We start from the raw sequence: 22645 nt of genomic DNA, 5'->3' as shown, positions 1-22645 counted from the left end.
CTTATTAAAGAGACACTACAGAATGCTGTGTGTAGCTGCCACCAGCCCTCACTTCCTCTTACTAAATGTGACTCGTTCCAATGCGGTGCTCACCACGATTCCAAGTAACTGTTTAGATGTCCTGACGGCACTCGGCAGAAATGACAGGTCTCCTCTCAAACTGCCAGACAGCAGCACATTAAAGTGATGAATAGGGTGCTAGATCTGCTTTGCCTGGCCAGCTGACCTATAAGCATGCAGTACAGAATATAGCTGACTTGGCAAAAGATAGTATGAGCCATATGTTAGCAACACTCTAAACTAAAAAAACATGATGAACATAACTTGCGAAACATCAGCATGTTAACATTTCTCTTTCTCTCTTTTTTTTTCCTCTCTTAAGCCCCCTTAATCACATAGTGTGATATGTTATAGATTTCCTCATGTCAAACATTCTCCTCTACACACACCATAGACCAAAGGGGGATATTTTTTAAAATGTGTTTGTGTAAAATATATTTTGCGTATAGAGTATGATGTTCTGGTTAAATTGTACACACACAGTGTCAAAGCCTTCATATAGAAACTGTCAAGCAGACACCTGCCCCTCCAAACACTTAATTTTTATAGAGGAATGCTCTCACTTCATTGACATCAAACGACATGCTGAGGATACATAAGGAAGGCTGCTGAGTCATTCTAACTCAACACTACTATTGCTATGTAATTATGAAGTGTGTTTATCTGTTTGCACATACCAGCATGTATGACAGGCACACTTGGAGTGTATGTGTGCAATTCTCATCTTGTATCTTCAAAGATTCTTTAGTAAGTGTTGCATTTGCCAAGAGCGGGTCCAAGAAATATTTTTCAATGTGAGCCACTCCCTCAAAGCCAGGAAACAGAGATTCATGTTCCTGAAATCACAGGCTTTTTCTCTCCTCTAAACAGGGGCGTAAGAAGCTTTGCAGATGTGGGTGGGAATACATGACGGGGGTCAGGGGGGCCTCCCCAAGTATAGATGTAATTTCCTGTATTCGGATGCCCTTTAACAAGTGTTTTGGTATTTCTATGTGAGTATATTAGCTTCAGATAAACTATGAGCAGATTTTGGAATCATCCAGAGGAAGTTGGCAAACCACTCTCTCTTGTTAATGTTGAAATATCAGTGAATAAAATGGAGAGAAGAGCTGTAGGATGTGTTGTAACAATATAAACCCAGTTTCTTGTTGGGTTCATCTTTGATTTGAAATTTTCTCAACTCTGTCATTTCTTTGAACATCACCTAGATGTCAGTTATGATAATAATCTTCTAGATAATCTTGACTGCTTGTTTACTACACTGTCAGCTTCTGTGTTCTCTGGTTTCATTTGTCTGTTGCACCTGAGACTTCTGTACGCTCAGTTCTGCTGAGCTTGACCAAACAGGTAGCAACAACTACATGACTGGTGACTTTCACAACAGTTTTACACCACAGAGTCCCTCATTGTTGTTGTCCAGAGACTGTAACTGAGAGAAGGTTTTGAAATTATTCTTAAATAAGGGGGTTGTGGACATTGGTAATAGTCTGTTTGACAGGTGATACAGCTGTGCAGCACTTCATAAGACAGTGACATGGGATGCCATGGAGCCAAAGAGCCTAAATGTTTAACTTACTGCTGTAAATGCAGCCATCAGTGAGCACGTACCTACAAGCCATTGCTGTTGTACAGCCAGCAACAAGGATACTACGTCCACATATATGTAAGCAATTTATTCACCTATACTTCACCTCTGTGCCACCATGATGTCATTTTTATTACAGCATGTGTTTTATTTCCCTCTGGTCCCTCTATAGCTGCACAGACTTTGTAACGCCTGCCAAACTCCACCACAGACCCAACCGCAGTGCTGAGGCAGCTACTTGGATTGGGCATATTCAGTTTTCTGTCATCACCCTGTGCCTGTGTTGAGCAGTCTGCCTTTTTTGATGGGTTGCTGGCAAGAGAACTGAAAAGAGTATCAGTAACCAGTAAGATGTGCCCAGCTTTCCCCGAGCCAACCCCCCTGAAAAGTCACCTCGTAGACGCACTGTATGTCAGTGTGAAAAAAAGGAAAAGCTTTGCTGCTTGTGTTTATGAACCATAGCTGTGTACACATTAAAGAGGCTTGGTGTAGAGTTCTGTATCTACTGTAGCTACTGCATTTGTAGTATCCCAACAGATGATGGAATCACTTAAAATATTATTTCGAACATTCAGTTGCATGTTAGTCAAAAACGCAGCCAGGGTCCAGAGTCCCACATCCCACCCAAACCCAATACTTATTGTTCTCAGATTCAGGGATACTCACAATACAGAAATGTAGTTTTTACCACACCAACGCAACATGGTACTTATTTACAAATGATCCTGTCCAAACACAACCATGTTTTCCTGTAAACATTGCCAGTCAGAGAATGAAGGGGCCCCTCCACAAATCCCCAGCGAAGCAGTGTGGCCCTCAGAGTCCCCTGACCATGGTGTTCAACCTCTAAATCTTTTTGCATCCGAGTGTAAAGCCTGTCTATGGAATGCAAAACGTTGCCAATGGGAGCAGCCAAGTCAGCAAAGAGCACATTAATTAGATAATCAAATCAGGTCATAATGGAAGCGATGGCCTGTAATGATATAATTACTTTGCAGGTACCCCACAACGTTGTAATGTGCACAACAGTGGAGATATGTGGGGTATTAGTCAGTGAAAATTAATCGAATTTATTATTTTTGCAGACTCTTGCATCCAGTTAATTCATCAGCTTGCCTTCAAAGTTAGATTCCCGCAGAGTTTTCTTCTTTAATTCTCCGCAGGGATGAAAAACAGGAGTCTTTCAATTTGCTGTCTGCCACCGGGTGTTTATTATTTTATGCATTGAGATAATCTGCACTGCATTCCTTCCTGGGGCAACGTCAGCTCAGCACTTGGGGTGTTTGATTCAGGTGGCTGCTTGACTGGAGGCTTGACTTCAGCAATTTTTTTTTTTTTTCAATCAAACCACTTCCCGTAAATGTTGAACTGCATCCAATATTTTACTGATATCTTGTATAATATATTGTAAAACATAATGTACAGTATAATCATAGTTAATGCAGCGTTAAAGCTACCAGGTCAAACTGACAAAAAAAAAAAAAAAAAAAAGAGATGGCCAACAGGTTGGGTTTGTTTAGCTTTCCTGCATTTGCCTGTGAGCAACTCACATCACAGGCAAAGGCTATAAGAACGAGGGAGAGGCAGGGTTGAATTCATTTTCCTGTAAAATGATCTGGGCAAACAGCCTACAATAATACATCTGATTAACTAACACTGACGACGCGAGAATCCACACAAACAGAGGTAAGACTGGCACACAGACATACCATTGTGAAGAGTCTTTACTGAGAATCACATTCTCAAAGTATCTTGAACCATTATTCATTTTGCATGATTTTTATGTAACAAATGATGCACAATAAGGTTTTATAACTTGTAACCGCACATTGCTGCCTGGAAACAAGTAGAAGCTTGTTCCAGCTTTGATATTGATGTGATGCTCTGACCCATAGGATTTCTGCTAAATATTAAAGGAATAGCTTGCCATTTGGGAAATATGTTTATTTGTTTCCTTGCTGAGAGTTGTGAGAAGACTGGCTGCCATCAAAAAGAAATGGGATATGACTTGTTAATTACATTCTCAAACTGTTCCCAGACTAAACTGAGATAACTACATGAACCTCAGATCATTAGTCTGATGTTACGTGGCTGATGAGTTATCTGATTTTCATAATTTTGCCTGTTGTCAAGGCTGAGGCAGAGCTGACACTAAGCTCCATTCTAAGGCTGTTCTGTAAATAGTTTTCCAATAGATAATAAATATAGCAACTGATCAACCCATATCAGTTTCAGGCTTGGCTTGAATAAACAACCTCTGGTTCCAATGACTTCCAGCATTCACCTCAATGAGCATAGACGGAGACTTAGGACCTTAAATTTCCAGTGTAACCCCACAAAACCCTGAAAGCAGCACTAACACATCACGGGATAGTCCACTGTGGTTAAAAGACTCATGTAGACAATTTCCCCCTCAAAACATTCCTATAAAATCTCCAGGAAAGATTATCAGCACCAAATATTTGACCTACCACAAGCCTCGAGGGAGTCCTGTACAGTGTGGAGTTCTCCTTCACAGGGAATGTTTTTCACACAGGTTGAACATTATTATTAAGGACATGGGAAGAAGAGCATGTTGACTATGGCAGGACCTCATTTTTCAAAGGGTTCAGATGAAGCAAGGACACCATTTTAATTTCGCATTGTGTGTTAAGCCTGGCAGCTGAAGCCGCAGATTAATGTGTCTCGTCTGACTGCATGAAACATTTGAATCAACCCCTGAATATCTAATTGCATTCACCTGCCAGGTCTTGTTTTACAGATTATGATGAAACGGAGGCCTTGTGTTGTCATCACAAGTCAGCTGCAGTTTAGCTGCACTGTACTAACCCTGACATCTGACCAAGTAACACATGATAATTATTTAACGCAATTCAAGTTGTTAAATCCCCAGTTAAGCTGTCAAACTTTGTTTCCGTCACCATTTTTATTCACTTTGTGAATTCAAAATGAAAGATTAAAGCTTTTACTGACTTGGCAGTCAATACCATGGAAAGATCATGTTGTTTTAAAGGAACTGTTCAACATTTTAGGAAATATTATCTCGTTGATTTTCTTTCTGAGAATGAGAGTTCAGCTTCAATATCAATCTCATGTACGTCTCACATGGGCTAACAGCAGCTTTAGGACAGTGAAAGCTGTATGGAAAGCTTGCGAAGGCACTCCACTGCCACTTTAAGAATGCATCACAGGATGGCACAGGATGACAAAGAGGAAGTTGTAATCAAAGCGGTCCTTATGTCATTTTGAGCTCTCATATCTGTCTTTTGCTATGCAGTAAGGATAACTGAGCTTCACAAAAGCAGACGGGCTCATGAAGAGAACTCTTCTATGCAAACTGTTTCAGGTAAGAGAAGACAGGAAACGCTCGGAGGTCAGAATCTCCTCAACAACCAATCCAAGTATAAACTACTTGAACATTTTCAGGTATTGGATGTGGCAAACTGACCAAACACGATGCATGAAAGGTAGTAAGAGACCAGCAAATCTCTTGAGGGATTCAAAAATTACAAATTACAAAGTCAAGTCAAGTGAAAGTCAGGAAACTTGGCCCTGTTACCCAACATCTTTTAGGCAATTCCTGTAAGCGGCGCGAATGTGGGTTTAGTTTAATGAATACAATGACCCCTCATCGATGTGGTCATGAAACACATAAGATAAGATAAGATAATCCTTTATTATTCTCATAACTAGGAAGTTATAATGTATTATAAGGCACTCATGTTTGTGAATTTGAAATGACCTTCATTGGAACAAGTTCAAGCCAGTGCTCCAGTACTTGCCTCCACTGTATGTGTGTTATATGAAGTGTTTTATTGATGGCTATAGATACATACCTGTGTTTTGCAAAGTACTGATATATGCAGTATGAGCATCCAGTTTGTGTTCACTGGAGGAACTATTTGCATATGCTGCAGTGTCACTTTCTTATTACAAGTTTCACAAACACTGCAGTTACAAAACAGGATCAACGCAGGCAGGGGGAGTTTCGCAAAGCCTACCATATATCCACCATATATCAGTGACCTACTGCCCTTGTCCCAGATGCCAGACACCAATAAAAGCAGCCATAAAGCATGCCGAAATTGTGCACAGCTATGGCTGGTCTAAGTTACATGCCATGGCACATTACAGGGGCTTCAAGTTTGTGAAGGCACAACAATGGCAACTGTATTGAAGGAACCTTAATGCTGGGGTTTTATTTGGCCCCTGGGTAGTTGAGGAATTTGTACATTGTATATGATTGCGAGATTTTTTTACTGCTTCCTGACTCTTGACCCTTAACTTTTAGATTTTTCTTTGGAGGGAGGTGGTTGTCTACTCAAGGGAAACTAAAGTAAATTGTGACATACATTAATATATGGACTTAATTGCAGACTCAAGCTATATATAGAAATAGTGTTAATTTAATTACTCAGTAAATCCTCTCTCTAGCTTAATAATGATGTCAGTGTGCTCTGGTATCATTGTGGATTTTGTCAGTGTGTTACCTTTGTCACAATTGCTGTCTGTTTCATCATCCAGAATTCATTTAACAATATAATGTACAGCAGATAATTTCCACAGCAGCTGTTGTGGAAATTAACTGCTTGTATACACACAGAAGTATGTGTCTTTGTGTCAGAGATGACAATGTGTTGCTAATATGATGTGACTGAGTTATATTTAACAGCTGAATGTTATCTAATCATAAACATCCTAACTATAAAGGGACACAATCAAACTCCTCGCAGATCATATCAACTCATAAAGATTATTCTGGACTAAAATAAATCTTTAAAAAAAATGTTTTTCTATTTTCCTTTTTGTTTTTCCAATTTGTAGCTCAGGAGGCATACATTTGTTGAGTCTAGGATCTAAGTTTCATGAGTATTATGAGTATTAATTTTAAGATACAAGTAGTGTACAATCACATAATCCTCTAAACTGAAGCACGCATGTGCACATGTCATCTCAGATAAACGGATAATGATCTCCACTTGGACATGTGATTTATACCCTTTGTAATATAACCTAATACGTGTATACAGTGGAATGCACTTTTCTGAATGAAGTCCTTGGAGCAGAGTGTTAGCTGGAGCCTGGGCTTTTTTTACTGTGGCTGTAAATGCTCAGCTGAATGAGTACAGGCAATGACACAGCCCGTTAAATGCGCTGAGAGCTGCCTGAGGTGGCCTAAAGAAGCAGAGACCATTTACAGGACAGAGTCCACAATAGGGAACTGAGGCCTGGTGTTTCTGTCCGATTTAAACAATGGCCTAAACGGAAAAAGAGAAACCTAGTGATTTGAATCTGGTTAAACAATGTTCTTTGTATATCCTGTCAGCCCTTGATGGAGCGCGCAGATCAGTTGCCATGTGACCAGTATTGGTATAGCTAAGTGATGTAGCACACTGATAACCACATTGAATAGAATAGCTTGTTCCATTCTGTCATGAGAAAAATATGCATTAGACACAAAAAAAAATCACACAGAACACAAATTCAGGACACGAGTACTAAATATGCAAAAATAAATGATTAAGATATCATTAAAAGGAAATTTGCACCTAAGCTTTTTAACAAAAGTGAACAGACATGGTTAAAGGGCTCATAGAGTGCTAACTAGCTAGCCTCAGCTGTCTTGTAATACTACTATGTACCTCAAGAGGTGATAGTGAGTCACTACACCATCCGGTCTACCCTCAGTCCAACATCGACAGTGTCAATGGGACTGGTCCTTCACGTATTATGTCACATCCAACACTGCAACCAGGCTCACCTGGACAGGGACAGTTGGTGGCAATGCGATTCTATGCATCCATGCTTGCATCTGGTGCAGCCAAGAAGTTAAGCGTGATCATATTTGCATCTCTGCTGCAGTCACCCGTTCAGATAATTCTTTTGTAATTTGCCTTTATAAACTGTCTTGCAAATGTGATAAAGTCATACAAGAGAATAGTAAAAGGAAATACATTTTAAAAACACATTTGACACAATGACAACACAATCATTTTACATATTCACAGCCCATAAATAACTCATAAATCATAACACATTTCTTTCTGACAGTGCGTTTGCTGCTTTTAATAATTATAAAACAAATGGATATCAGTTCTAATATCATCAAGTATTGGTAACGCCCTGCCTTCTCTGTTTCCCTGAGATCACATGATCACCTGAGGTGGCGTTTGGCTCCATCTGCACAATTATCTTAATAATCACTTATAGTCTTATACTTGTAGTGTGTGATGCGCTGTTGTTCTCAAATCTACAGTGTGTCCACGTTAGAGGATAGAAGAACACCTGTGAATTTTCTGCTTAGAGATATGATGCAGTCATATTTCAAAATCGGCTGAGATTTGTTTTTGAGCAGAGGATAATTTCGTAACCTGCTCAGTGCCGGTTCATCCACGCATCAGATCTGAGTCCAACATCGTCCCTCTGTCGACTTGGACTGAACCGCCGCAACGATCAGAACCTGCTTTTTCCTGGAGCAAACCATTTGACTACCGTGGCACGGGGGTGGTCGCGTGGTTAAAACACCACAGGAAACGCGGAGGTAGGCAGGCAATGAAATATCGAATTCTCTGCAATTTATTCTTTCACACGACAAACCTAGACGAAAATTAATGTAATGTTGGACTTTTTAAATATTTGATTCGTGACTTGTAGAGCATCGTCAGACTTAAAACCATGCCTGTACTGTTGAGTTCCGCTTAGATGACATTAGGGTCTCGCGAAGCTGTTACATGTGGAGCTCACAACTCAGAGGTAAACGCATAACCTCCAAACCGGCTCATGTTTTGCCACAGCTTCATTTCCCCCCTCCCTTATGTTATTATTATTATTTTTAATTTTACGTCCGCGTATCAGTGGTAAGGACATATCGCTTTTATGTCGCTGTGTGTGTGTGTGTTTGTTGTGTGGTCACATGGCACAACGTGACAATGTGGAAGAAAAAAGAAAAGAGTGAGACTGAAGTCAAGTCACATTAATGGCTAGAAAGCAGCGGAAAAGTCTTGCTGTATAGGTAGAAGGTGCAACACACCCCCTGCACTGTTGGAAATAACGTTAGCTGCGTATCTCAGAAAGACATCACACTTAAAAATGCCTGTTTTTTGGTTACATACGCCATAAAGTCGTCCATTAATGCACATGAAACTGTCATTAAATGTGTGAGGTCACCATCAACTGTCATCTAACTATTAAGTAACTGACAATACAAGGTCACTGCGATGCCATTTGTGAAATATGGTGTAAAGTTAGATAAAATATCTTAAAACAGCTGTTGTTGCTCTGTAAGCGCTCACATATTCCTTTAATTTTATGCAGACTGTCGGTTCATTCTCTCTGAGGTGAAGGTGAAGTCATAAATAGCAAAAGTCATCATTTGTAGAACAACAATGAAGTGTTGTTATGAAAGCAGTACTCATCAGCCAAACGCACAAGTTTAGTCCTTGAGTGTGCTGCGAAGTACAGATAAAGGACGCACCCACACAAGCTCATCCTTGAGACACACACGTCACAGATAAGTGAGACGACAAACTCAACTGTCAGAAAATTCATTCGAGTTCTTGTTATTCCGGCTCTGAAAATGTGAGTTCGCCTTATTTTACGCTCTTTCTTCTTCTTTGTCTAAAGTTTACTGCGTGTTAACACTTTCTAGAGGGATTGAATCTCTTGACATGCTGTAGTTAATTAGGCCTATTTTGTTTTGCCACGTGTTGTGTATCATCCTCTTTGATTTCCCAGCTTTTTATTTCCTGTGTTTTTTGTTTTGGTTTGTTTTGTTTTTGTGTCTTCAGGGGTGTTTATGTTTCACTTCCACAAACAGTGATGGCCAACAAAATGCCTCCCCAGCAAGCAGATGCATTGCTGTTCCACCAAGGGAGCCTCCCTAACGGGAAAGAGGCCATCAAGGACGACGGGCTACGTGCCAGGGGACAGTGGGCCAGCAAGGCTGAGTTCCTGCTGGCCGTTGCGGGACAGATCATCGGCCTGGGCAACGTCTGGAGGTTCCCTTACCTCTGCTACAAGAATGGAGGAGGTAAAGCGTTTTAGCTAACAGGCGTCTGTTCTTATCTTCTCCCTCATTTTTTTTCCCATTCTCATTATCAAGGTGTGTGTTGAAGCTAGGGCTGTTTTTTTGTTTCCTAATGGTGTAAAGATTAATTTGCGATTACAAATACAACTTGGGTAAAGTTTACTTTCAGGTTAGCTTTTAAGCTGAATGTGATCAGCAAATATCCTAACAATAACAGCACCTGGTTTGCGTGTGTGTGTGTGTTTCCAGGTGTGTTCTTTGTACCTTACCTGTTGTTCCTGGTGCTGTGTGGCATCCCTCTGTTCCTCCTGGAGACCTCCCTGGGTCAGTACACCAGCCTGGGTGGAGTCAGCGCCTGGAGGACTATCTGCCCATTGTTTGGAGGTACTCTTTCCAAATGATGTGTTCAATGGTTTAGTTTGCGCTGTTTTGTTGCACCGAGTATTGGAATGTGCACCAAGGCTAACGATTATTTTCACTGTTGATTCATCAGATTATTGTCCTAAGTACAGTATAGAACTAAGTACAATTCTTTTTCCATAAATTGTCAAGAAATAGTGAAAAATGGCCATTATAATGTAACGGTGACATCATTCTTTGTCGAAAACTTTAGCTTTACTTTACTATTCCTTTACTATGTGACGTTTCGGCAGGACCTCTCATGTATGTTTATGGTTTAAATTTAATTGCTCTGACATTATGGATTTTTGTTTTGGTGTAGTCACCACCCACAGCAGCAGCAGTCTTCTATTTTTAATAATTCTTGGATTTGAAAACTCTAACCACTACAGTTGCATGGTGTATATTAAAGGTTACATGCAGGATGAAAGAATTAGGGGAAAGCAGTTTGTTGCTGTGTCTGAACATGAATTACCATCACCCAATATGCAATGGAACATTAGATAGACAATAAGTAAACTTCTATTAGGTGATTTTTCCAGCATAGTTTTTGTTGTCTCTTTTTGTCTAGAACAAGTTTGATGGATGAGCTGCTCTTTTGTGCAATTTCCATATGCCTTTTTATTTAATCTGCTTGTACAGTATTACAGTATTTGGTTAAATAATAAACTTTTCAACAAATATTTCAATTTTCCCTTCAACAGAAAGTAGGCCAGATTGGTGCGTTAATTCAGTTGTTAAAGTAGCACTCAGTTTGTTTGTTTCTGTCCGTCATATTTACACATCGCTCGGTGGGGGGACCAAAACAAACAAACAACAACTTGGAGCGCCCTGCCAGCTGCACACGAATGCAAATCGCGATGACTCTCAGCTTGTGTATGAGAACAAAAGTGCATAAGGCCACCTTGCCTGCCAGCGAAAAACAGGCGCGAGGTGTGTGATGTTCAAGTTGTTAACACGATGCCAGATTCATACATACCCTTCGGGTGTGGAAATTGAATGACAGATCTTTGGGTGGTGGCATTGAAGCATGAAGGAAAATCTTTTTAAACTGGTATTTCAACTGCTCATACAGTAAATGCACAGCAGAGGGATTTGTTCTGCCAACCTGTCCAGTTGTGTTTATTCACAGGTGCAGCACAATGACTAATAAGTGGGAAAATGATATGAATTCAAACAGCAGCAGTCGATGCCCACGCTGCCTTGTGTTGGACTAACACACACAGCAGATAGTATAAAGCTGTATCAGAGAATTGACCCTCTCATGTGCATGCAAGCAGGACCACCTTGGTAACACACTGTAATCAGAGTATGTGTGTGTGTGTGTTCCATATTCTTTTTTTCTTCCCCTCCACAGTGACAAATGTTTTTTGAGAGTGCCAACATGTGTTCGCACTGCCCCTTTGGCCCATATGGCCTGCAGATGCACACAAGGTAAACAGCATTTTGTCGACAGCTAACCGTGTGAAGGCGTGTGTGTTTAGCACAGGGACACACTCGGCTCTTGCAGAGAACACGCAGCACTTCATCGGGTGCGTGCATTCATATACATACTTGCACAAACAAAGAAATGCATCGGCAGGAATTCCCCCGCTGCTTTGCCGTCAGCAGATGAAGGCCTGGATTTCATTAGGGGAGCCAACAAACAGCTATTTGTAACCAGCCTACAGTTTCTAACCCACTGAAGGCATCATAAGACCATCATTCATTCTTAATGAAGATAAACTAGATGTGGGCTGCGAGTCGAGTGTCTCAGTAAATGGATGCTTTCATCTGAAACTCGAGTTATGTGACAATAGGATGTTTGTGCGTGAAGGCTTTGTAGCCTGTTTATTTGTTTTACTGTGACTCTGCACGTGTTTATGTGGTTCCCTGATCATGCTGTGTATCAGCATGCAATAGCAATCGGATATGCTTGTGTAAAACATCACACTCTGCACCTGTCTGCGCAGGTCTCGGCTACGCCAGCCAGGTGATCATCCTGCACGGCTGCGTGTACTACATCGTCATCCTGGCCTGGGCGCTCTTCTACCTGTGCTACAGCTTTCAGGCGGAGCTGCCCTGGTCGCACTGTAACAACACATGGAACACTGGTCTGTAAAGGCTGTTATTGTAATTTGAGGAAGGTGTGTAAAACTTTAAGGGGTAACTGAGGTCTGTTTGTGTGTGTGTGTTCTCGTGCAGCGGCGTGTGTGCTGTTCGACCACCACAACCAGACAGCCAATGGGAGCAGCTTGCCTGAAAATGCCACTTCTCCTGTCATGGAGTTTTGGGAGTGAGTTTAGTTTCCATGGTTTCATATTTGTGTTATATGTGGTATTGATCATGCTTTAACGTGTGTGTGTGTGTGTGTGTGTGTTAGGCGGGAGGTGCTCCATCTCTCTAGCAATTTGGACGAGCTGGGTCCAATCAGCTGGAAGCTGGCTCTGTGTCTTGCCCTCATCTGGCTCATCTGTTACTTCTGTGTCTGGAAGGGAGTCAAGTCCACCGGAAAGGTGAGAGCAGGAGACACTGCAAAATGACAACCCACTTCCCTCCATGTACAGAAACACGACAGCCTCCGGGTCCACAAGTGGCTTTTTTTTTTCTTAAAATATTTGTTTATGTTATGAACCTGAAGTAGCAGCGGAAGAAGAAAGCATAGCGGCGGAGAAGCAGGTGCAGGTGGTATGTGAGCTGAAAGGGGAACATACGTGTCATTGTTTGATGTCAAATAGGAAGTTACTCTCGTTTTGGTGAGCTTATCGAGGTAATCAGCAGTTGTGGGTAACAGCAGTGGTTGTGATGCATGGTTCATAGAGGTCATTAAAGCAAAAGAGTTTTCTGCTGCTGTCTTTAAGTAGGTCAGATCTGATCGCACAGACGTGACACACACACACATCTTTCTGTTCAGTTTGAATATATTGTTTTCTCTGACGTATAAAAATCCAGAAAGTCGTTTAGAAAACATAGGGGAAAAAATGAGAAAGTTTTCTTTTAGTATCAGCCTAATCAAGTGATAATTAGAAGTGAGAATATGATAAATAGTAAGTGATAACAGCTGATTAGGGAAATTCAGTGTGTTGCTAATTTGCCAAAAGTATACACATTCATATTGTGGCCCCACCAAAGCATTGTGGGCTTGTTGGCTTGTTGTTTGTTCCGCATTTTAAAAAATCCCAGCTCTAGAGGAATCCTCTTTTTGTTTGTGAGAGTCCTCTGAGAGAAAAGAGCACAAGGTCAGATAAACAACAGTGTCCATGAAGCTGATGGTCTGCTCTTCTGTGAAGGCTTTCCACAAGTTTTTGGAGTGTTTCTGTGGGAATTTTGCCTATTCATGCAGACACTGAGGTTGGACCAAAAGGCCTGGCTCACATCCCTGTTCCAGTTCATCCCAAAGGTGTTGGATGGGGTTGAGGTCAGGGCTCTGTGTGGGCCAGTCAAGTTCTTCACTGGAAGTAAAGGGCCAAGCCCAGCCCCTGTCTGAATACTTTTGCCTATATTGTACAGACAGATTGACAGAGTTGGGATTTCTTCATTTATAGTTCCTTTAATCTGTTGTAAGCCAGGCCACATCCCGGCACGTACACTTATCCCTGAGTGATGGCAAATTTAAAAAAAAAAAAAACAGAACAGAAATCTAATGAAATAAGCTACTGGGCTCAGGAGTTTTTTGCCTTGTTTGTTGTGCCAGTGCCACCATCCATCAACAGGTTTTAAGACTCCAGTTTTCCAGGGTTCCCTCTTTTATTATTTTGGCTCTGTTTGAGGACGTCATAGACGTGTCCTTCCTGTTTTCTCTGTCTCTGTGCTGTCGTAACCACATCCCCGCGCGATGTGTACATTCTAGGTGGTGTACCTCACAGCCACCTTCCCATATGTCATGCTGTTTGTGCTGCTGGTGCGCGGTGTCACCCTGCCTGGAGCCACCCAGGGCATCATCTTCTACCTCAAACCTAACCACACCCGCCTGGCAGACCCACAGGTACAAACACACACACACACAAATAAACACGCTATGGATCTATTTAGAAGATGCAACATTTTTTAAAAAAAAAATGTCTGTTGGAGAAATTCTTCCAGTGATTCTTTCAGGTGGTATAGGAGCTCCTACAGGCAGCGGAGGTGAGAAAGTGTATTGTCAGATCTACAGTACAGGAGGCAGGACACTTAATGTTATGGAGATGAAATGAAGTGTGTGTCCTCAACAAGTACTCAGAAGTAAAACAAAAAAAAAAAAAAGCAATTTGCATGAATAAAAAGGTGACTTCACTGCATACGAGTTTCAAATGCTGAAAAGATGAAGATATTTCATTCACAAGGAGAGAATTTGAGTTGCAATTAAGTGTCCGACAGGGTTGATTATTATTATAAACCCACACATTCTTTTTTTTTTTAACATGATGTGTGCACAACAGTAAGTTATGTCACCGCCAAACATGCAGTTCAGATTTTTGCAAATGTAAAGATTTGAACCCAAAAGTGACAAAAATTGTTGATGTCGATAGCAACTCGTCAGCCTGCAAACTTCACTTTTAGTGATCCTTTCACAGTAGGATGCCATTAGTTTCACTTTTGATGCAAAATAAATTTAAAAAAAAACCCAATCATGTCATGTTTTATGAGAGAGTCTAAAACCCTTTCTGTCGACCACTCCACGTGGCACTAAGAAGAAGAAGGAGTTCTTCTTCATGAGATTTTTATGGCAGTAGGGGTGGAACGAGTCTTCTCTGTTTCAGAGGGGTCAGAAAAGTTGTGAGTAACTGGAAAGTATGTCAAATTAATTCTTATTTTATACATTCCATTTCCACATGGACTCGTGATCCACGTCTGGATTATATTGGACTGAGGGTTGGTGTTGGGGTAACGGACAGACGGTTTAAATGCAGAACGTCACATGTCCCTTTCCATGTCCTCCCCTCTCTCTGTCTTTGTCTTTCTGCAGGTATGGATGGATGCAGGTACCCAGATATTTTTCTCTTATGGGATCTGTTTGGGGAGTCTCACGGCCCTCGGGAGTTATAACAAATACAACAATAACTGCTATAAGTGAGACACTGACACTTTGTCATGCACGAAACACACAACAGCCGGCCACACAAGCGTCTCCTCACACACGTTCCACTTCAGACAAAACATATTCACTGAAATGTAAGCTTCCACTGGTCAGATGGCTTTCAGACGGAATGGCTGGAATGGAAAGAGAAAACACACTCGCACAGCCACACCTCGAAGAAAAGCCCCCGCTGCCATGTTTCCCACACTCACACACACACTGAAAGAGCCAAGCACTTAAGTCTTAGTGTGTATTTACAGTAACAGGTCAAAGACCAAGATCAGGACCTCACTGGATTCTGTTACATCCAGTTTATATATTTTGGCTTTTGTTTCTGCATGTATTCCTTTAAGTTGTGCATTGCTGTGATTAAAATTAATTGCTTTGTATGTGTGTGTGTGTGTGTGTAATCTACCAGGGACTCATTCCTCCTGTGCCTCCTGAACAGCAGCACCAGTTTCCTGGCAGGTTTTGCCATCTTCTCGGTGCTGGGCTTCATGGCTGAAGAGCAGGGCGTGGACATATCCACCGTGGCCCAGTCAGGTGAAGCAAGCTCAGGCGTGGAAACGGGACTTTCACTCACCAGAAATCAGGAATATTGGCTCATGAGAATATCTATCTAATGAATTAACATGCTGAATTGTTTCATGCTGATCTTCAAATTTAATCAAAAGAGCCAAAAGTGCTTAGGGCTTAGTTTAAGGACACGTTTTGCAAACAGTCCCTAAACAAATGCACTGTTTCCTCCCGTTTGCTATAAACTACAGTGCCCAGCTGCGTCAGGAAACTGCTTAGCCTTTTGAAAAAGTCTGATTGGATATCATTAAATAATATGTGTGACCTGTTTTTAAAGATTTACACCTTCAGTAGGGTTGAATGATCTGAAGGGAAGTACTGAGAGGATGACCAAATCCATAGGTGATTTTGGTCTTTCTGTTGAATTTGTTAACGGAAGAAAAATTTACCCTGTCTCATAAATAGCTAAGATTTATATTTGTCCTTTTTTAAATTATTCCACCGAAGTACAATACAAAGCACCTCATGATTCATCATGTTTTTATTTAGCTTTCTTTTCCTATATCATGTTTTGTGAATTAGAAATACCTGGATACGTTTTCTGTTTGAATAACATGTATTTCCTTTGTTCCTGCGGCGGCGTGTTCTCCCAGGGCCTGGCCTTGCCTTCATCGCCTACCCGAGAGCTGTAGCCATGATGCCTGTACCCCAACTCTGGGCTGTCTGCTTCTTCATCATGATCATCATGCTGGGCTTGGACACACAGGTAGAGACACACATTTACACACACTCTGATGATTTGCTTTGGATGGCTGTGATGTAGCATCATGGACAGCACACGCGCTGACCCCACGTCTCGCCTCCGTCACCCCAGTTTGTGAGTCTGGAGGCCCTGATGACGTCGGTGACTGACCTGTACCCTCACCTGATCAGACGAGGCCACCGCAGGGAGCTGCTGCTGCTGTTTGTCTGTGTCGTCTGCTTCCTGGTAGGGCTGGTCATGGTCACACCGGTAAGTGGACAGGATGTGGACAGTGTGTGTGTGAGGTGTTCATGATCCTCTGATCCTTTTTGGGGTTTTGTTATGGAATAATAATGCCATTTTCTATCTTTTGTGTGCATGCTTGTTGTGCCTCCCCTCCCCCAGAGTGGTCTGTATGTCTTCCAGATCTATGACCATTTCTCCTGCAGTGGAGCCAGCCTGTTGCTTCTCTCCATCTGCCAGTCTGTGGCCATCGGCTGGATTTACGGTATAAATGCAAGCGCCTCTTCTTTGCATACCTTTCTCTTTTTCCTTTTCTTTCTTTTCCTCCATGCCTATCCTCTCCTCTCTTCTTCCCGTTTCATTTCCTTTCCGCCCTTTCCTCTTATCTCCTCTGATTTTCTTTCATCCTTTCCTCTCCTCTCCCTGAAACTTGTCATGCCTTTGATCTAGTTGTGTTTTATCTGATGAAAATATCCTACCATCCCATTCCATGTCTTTTGTAGCTTTTTGATCTGAAAATAGGATTCCGCGTTCTGCTAAATTAGAAAATAATAACACAAATTAATACATCTCAGGTAGGTTGTATTCAGTACATATAGAAAATAAAAAGAAAGAACAGTGCCTAGAGTTTGTATCACTCCACTAATGAAAGTAGTTCCTAAAATCTGATAAACACACGCAGTCAAATGGTCCACTTCCTCCCCTCCTTCTGCATTCCACTTGAAGTCAGCAGACAGTATATTAAATGGCTGCAGCTACCCACTGTTGTAAGGAGACTGGCTTCTAGCCAGGCCTCTGCCTGTCTCCTCCGGGCCCTAAATCAGCCCCCGGGGCCTGTCGCCTCGCAGTCTCAGTCTGGTGGCCCCAGGGAGCCCCTATTCCAGCAGGACCTGGGGAACCAAGAGCATTTTCAAAAACACCATATTAAGTGTGAGATGGGTGGATTGGGCCGTGTGTGTTCATACGCATTCAGTGCTGAAACATCCAGATGGTTAACTTCGTATCTGGTAAAGAATTAAGGGGAAAAAAAGTAGTTAAAAGAAAAGGGTCGCGCCGTCGCATACAATAACGCAACAAGCTGAGTAGGTTAGCAGAGTGTGTGTTTTCGTGCGTGTGGGTGAATACGAATACCAAGGAAGCCAACTTTTTTATGGCTCTCCCAGCAGTAGGTGAGTGGAGCAGTGGAGTTGAGGAGAGGGGTTTTAAGTGGGCTGGGTAACACAGCGGTCAGGACTCCAGTGCACCTTTCGCCCCTTTTTTTATGACTGTGGGATTTTACAGTTTTTTTTAAGGACTCTACCATACACTGACGCTCTCCTGCTGCTGGTTATGTGTTCCTGAAGGGATTTCACTCCACAGGTCGTGTTGTCTTAGAAAAGGGACTCCTACTTTTACTAAACGAGGGTTGTTACGTCTAAAATGGCACCTTTCAAGTTTGTTCCACGTACGGCATTTTTATTGAAAGTCGAATACGATTGATTTTAACTGTCAAAGCTCCACATTTGCTTCTAACTACGGCAGCTTTGGCAGGACATTTGAGTTATCCATAATTTGGATTCCAGTCAGACAGGCAGTCTGAAAACTACGTCCTGTAAGTGAAAAGCAAACTGAGTGTCATAATTATCACACATGCTACACATACTACATACCGCATACTACACACATACTATACTGTACTGTTGACTCTGTGGTTAAGGCCTCGTAGTGCATACAATGTGTTGTTATTAAGTCAGAGTCATATTTGTACATTTTAAATGTTGTAGTGGAAAGCAATGGTTGATTGTGTAATTTTGTGTCTTAATTAGCTGATTCCTTCCTTTATAGGCATAACTGCAACTCCTGTTACTACTTCAACTTTCACTACTTGTACTAGGTCCTAGTGCAAGTATTCTTAGTAACCAGGATTAGTAACTAGGACTACTACCGCAATTACAGCTACTATAAATACCGCTACTACCACTGCTACTCCAGGCACTTGTGGAGGACCTTCCTCTTTAGGGGAAGCCAAAAAAACAAAGCGAAATAGTATTCCAACCAAAGTGTGCCACCGCCACCAAAAACAACAAGCCGCTCAGAAACCAAACCATGATGTCAAACTCAGCCTCAGCCACTCATGTTGAAGCTGTTGTTGCCCACAGGAGCCGAGCGCTTCAGTGCCAACATCAGGGATATGACCGGCCGCAACCCCCTGGTTCTCTTCAAGCTCTGCTGGAAATACTTGACCCCAGCTGTGTGCACTGTGAGTGACACCCCCTCCCCACACACACACACACACACACCACCCTGCTGACCTGCCCTTATACTGTTTAGTGTCTGCTTGCTGTGAAGAAGTATGCCCATGAGCGCATGTTTGGGATGTCATACAAATTCCACCTCGTGCCTGTCAATCAGTCCACCTCCTGTGACGTGTGGCCTTTCCACGTGTCTAAACACCCACATCGACATCATCTGCTTGTATTTCTGTAGCTTAAAGGCAAAAACCCTTTAACACCTTTAAAGGGATAGCTCAACATTGTGGGAAATGTATTTATTACTTTCTTGCTGAGAGTCCCATGAGAAGATATTACTTTCAGCAACACTCTGTGGCTATCCTTCAAAACTGTGTCCCAGACTGTTTCTTGGATGGGGCTGGTTGCCAGGCAACAAAGGTTTTACTCTTGTGTGCTTGTATAGATTAAACAGACAAGATGTAACATGTTAATTAGTGAGCTTCTTAGGTGCTGATGGATTTTGTAACTTTTGAACAGAGCAGGCTAGCTGTTTCTCCCTTTTCTCGCAGTCTTAGTGCTAAAGCTAAGCTAACCGGCTGCTGGCTCTTCATTTACCATACAGACGTCAGAGTGGGATCAATGTTCTTTCTGTCCCCTGCAGGCTACCTTTATGTTTTCTCTGATGCACTGGTCTCCACTGAGCCTGGGAAAGGGCCTGGTCGCTCCACCCTGGGCCACCTCGCTGGGCTGGCTCCTTACTTTCTCCTCCGTCTCCCTGCTTCCCATCTGGGCCATCTACGCCTTGGCCACCACCCCAGGAAGTCTGCCACAGGTTACACAACAACTCTCTTTAATTCACGTACCATGTACTGCTGATAATAATACAGAATAAAAGGCTTAACTGACACAGAAGTTAAAATGGTAAAACAAATAAATAACTGTGATCTTTTGCCCCCACCAGCGCTTCCGACGTCTATGCAGCCCCACCAAAAACCCCAGACTGACCCCCACCAACAACTCAGCGCCCTCCTACAGCTCTGGAATGTCCCTGACTGAGAAGCCAGTGGATATGATCACAGAGGCCATCTAGGATCATATGACCTGATAATGGTCGGTAATGATGTAACACTGGATGCTGGTCATCCGATCGGGTGTGGCGAAGGGGATGGGTCAGGGTTAGATTAAACGCTGCTGGGTTCCAATTGTAGGGCCGGATTGCTCGTTAGTCCACATTTCTAGACCAAATGCGTCATGAGTAATCGCACTTTCAGCTCACAAGATCCTTCAGTGATCCGTTGATTAATGGAGCGTTCAGGTAGTCACCGTCAATACCACAAACAGCTTACTTCACCCTTAAGACCTGCCCCACTTCCTGTTACCAGCTGCCAGAGTTCATTATCCTTAAGCAACTCGCACTCCTCCATCTTGAGAACTGTATCTCTTTAGAATACAGTTATGCGACAATTGAATCACTGATTAAATGATAACGTTTATGTGTTCTTTTTCAGTTTTCTTTTTTTTTTTTTCAGCATTACAGAGCAGCTTTACCTCTTTACTCTCTATGAGAGATCACTGCTTCTGTCAGCACGTGCGCTCGGCTTTGACTCTCTGCTGAATATTTCTGGTAATCATCTGACTCTGTGAGTCGGACGTGTTTTCTACAGTAATTTGTCTCGTTGTATGTGCTGCACCCTCTGTGATGTCCACATCAGGGCCACGGCGCTCATCGATGTGAGCGTAGTGCATCATGGCCCTTACTCCCAGACCAAGTGGTGCTAAGAGAGGTGCAGTAGCCACATGCATGTTTTTGTACTGTTGATACAAGAAGTGCTTAACTTGGTGTCATGTTTACACTGACAAGATGATTGGAAATGTTTTCATCCGATCTACACATCTGTCTTTTTTTTTTTCTTCTTCTTTATTTTTTTTCTTTTGGGCATTAAAGTTGTTTGTACTTTATATTTAGTTGTTGCTACCAAATGCATAAATGTAGTTTCAACAAAATATAAGCCGTTATTAGAATGTCTTTGCACTGTACCAAAAATAACTAGCAACTAACATGCAGTCATAGTACCTATATGAATACTATATTACAATATTGCTGCTCCTGTGTCGACACAACGGAAATGTTTTTTAAAAAATGTTTAACTTAAAATGTTTAAGTAGGTTTTAAATAAGAAAGTAAGTGTGAAATCCCTTACGTCACTCCAGTGTGATTCTCTTTGAAGAGGACATGGCAACATCTTTAACTATAACGTGTAGAAAATCAGAAGTGACAAATGAGGTGTTTGGTTTTTTTTTTTTTTAGATTACATTATGCCAAGTGTAAGCAATCATCGGTTTTATAGTTATTATAATTAGGATCATTTTGTATCTTTCTCTAGTTTACAGTAATTGGCCCTTTTTGTGGTAATATTTTTGGTTCTTTTCATACATTTCTCAAGTGGGTCACTGCAGACTTTTAAAATATCAGACGGTAAATGTGTTTTGAATGATTTACTTTTTTTTCATTGTGTGGATGGGATTTAGTCCGTGAAACCTTTAACTTACTGTACTCTGAGTCAAGGACGGGCTGTCCTCTTCACTGGGAGAACGTATAAAGTGGTGAGCGCGGTGTGTTGAATAATGCAAACTTGAAACTGCATGCAGTGTCATTGAAAACTTGGATCGGGTTCTTGATTTTCCTCAAATGCTCCTCTGAGATTAATTTAAAGAGAAGCAAATTGCTGAACCCATCTGGCATCTTTAGACGTGCAAGCGTGTTATCTTTTCCGTTTGCAGGTGTATAAATGTGCCTTTTTGTTTTTGTATGGTTTCTATTCTTTTTGAAGTTTTAAATATATAGTGGATTAAAGAAAAAGTTTGTTGACTGTGTTTTCTTACAAGCTGAGTGTGAAGTTGTGCGTGTGTGTTTTCAGAACAGAGTCTACCTGTGGTCGATGCTAGCTGTCACCCAGGAGATGTTGCGCCTCTCCCTCGGCGCCATGGTAACAGATGCTAAGAACACACCCGGCTTCGAAGAGAGGGTACAGGAGGAAGTGAAGGACGGAAAGAGAGAGGAGTTGGGAGAGTGTATACACTCTCTCTCTCTCACACACACACACACACACACACACACACACACCATCAACCATTCAACCATCACAAGGGCTATGATTGGCCTTCATCTGAAGCATTTTCATCCTGATGGGAATTACTAGTTTAACATCCATGAAGGGATAGAAGTGAAGGACGGATGGAGTGTGTGTGTGTGTGTGCGTGCACACAGAGGAAGAGAGAGAGTCATGGAGACTAAGGGGGGGGGGGGGTGAATTCTGACACCACTACTTAGATATGGCCTTGCTGTTATGTAAAAGGCTCGAATTGTCAATTAGCCATATTGGATTCCCTCCCCTCCAAGCCACTGTAGGAAGTGGGCTGGCCCCGCACACACATACTCACACACACGTGGCTCGGCACGCGGGTTCACACACACAGCTTGTTTTGGTGATGCTCAATACTGTATGCAGCCTGCTTTACACGTGTGATCCGGGTTACTGTGTAATTGTGTGTGTGTATGACGGGGGTGGTTTACGTCCATATGGTTGCCTTGGCATACATCTCGGTTTCAGATGATGGGGATTAAAAATGATCCAATGGGCTGAGTGTGTGAGATTCAAAAGGGAGAGAGGAAGAGGGAGGGAGAGGAGGACATTGTAGGGGTATGAGCCAAAGCGTGTGTGTGTGTGTGTGTCATTTCAGTATAGCATTGAAAGATACTGTGGAAAGTTGCCTAATTTTTGCTCGGGCTCAGTACCACTAGTTTCCATCATTTCATTACATGCATTAA

General features: G+C 42.1%; 1 protein-coding gene across 5 annotated transcripts; it reads left to right on the top strand.

Annotated features, from left to right (window-relative positions):
- The first annotated feature begins 4869 nt into the window (after window positions 1–4869).
- LOC124055459 (sodium- and chloride-dependent GABA transporter 2-like) lies at window positions 4870–21685 on the top strand. Of its 5 annotated transcripts, none has more exons than XM_046382341.1 (16): window positions 4870–4991; window positions 7902–8186; window positions 9433–9674; window positions 9921–10055; window positions 12023–12163; window positions 12255–12345; window positions 12433–12565; window positions 13900–14034; window positions 14995–15098; window positions 15524–15648; window positions 16275–16387; window positions 16496–16633; window positions 16769–16871; window positions 18745–18845; window positions 19478–19648; window positions 19778–21685. In XM_046382341.1, the coding sequence occupies exons 3-16, from the start codon at window positions 9464–9466 to the stop codon at window positions 19904–19906; spliced, it is 1830 nt and encodes a 609-aa protein (XP_046238297.1). In that variant the 5' UTR covers window positions 4870–4991; window positions 7902–8186; window positions 9433–9463; the 3' UTR covers window positions 19907–21685. The 5 variants fall into 5 exon arrangements, with proteins under 5 accessions (XP_046238297.1, XP_046238299.1, XP_046238298.1 ...); XM_046382342.1 differs by lacking the exon at window positions 4870–4991 and adding an exon at window positions 8300–8398 and having other exon boundaries at window positions 7704–8186; XM_046382340.1 differs by lacking the exons at window positions 4870–4991; window positions 7902–8186 and adding an exon at window positions 9020–9223 and having other exon boundaries at window positions 19778–19926; window positions 20346–21685.
- Window positions 21686–22645: the final 960 nt, after the last annotated feature.

Source organism: Scatophagus argus, chromosome 24 (assembly GCF_020382885.2).
Source record: "Scatophagus argus isolate fScaArg1 chromosome 24, fScaArg1.pri, whole genome shotgun sequence".
NCBI lineage: Eukaryota > Metazoa > Chordata > Actinopteri > Scatophagidae > Scatophagus > Scatophagus argus.
Note: the sequence above shows the minus strand (reverse complement) of the source record. Positions and strands in the feature narration are given on the sequence as shown.

Excerpts from the sequence above, each read along its gene's own strand:
- LOC124055459 (XM_046382340.1), top strand. Across the intron at positions 16,388-16,495 it reads TGCTGGGCTTGGACACACAG|TTTGTGAGTCTGGAGGCCCT; the intron begins GTAGAGACACAC and ends CCGTCACCCCAG. Across the intron at positions 16,872-18,744 it reads GGCCATCGGCTGGATTTACG|GAGCCGAGCGCTTCAGTGCC; the intron begins GTATAAATGCAA and ends TGTTGCCCACAG.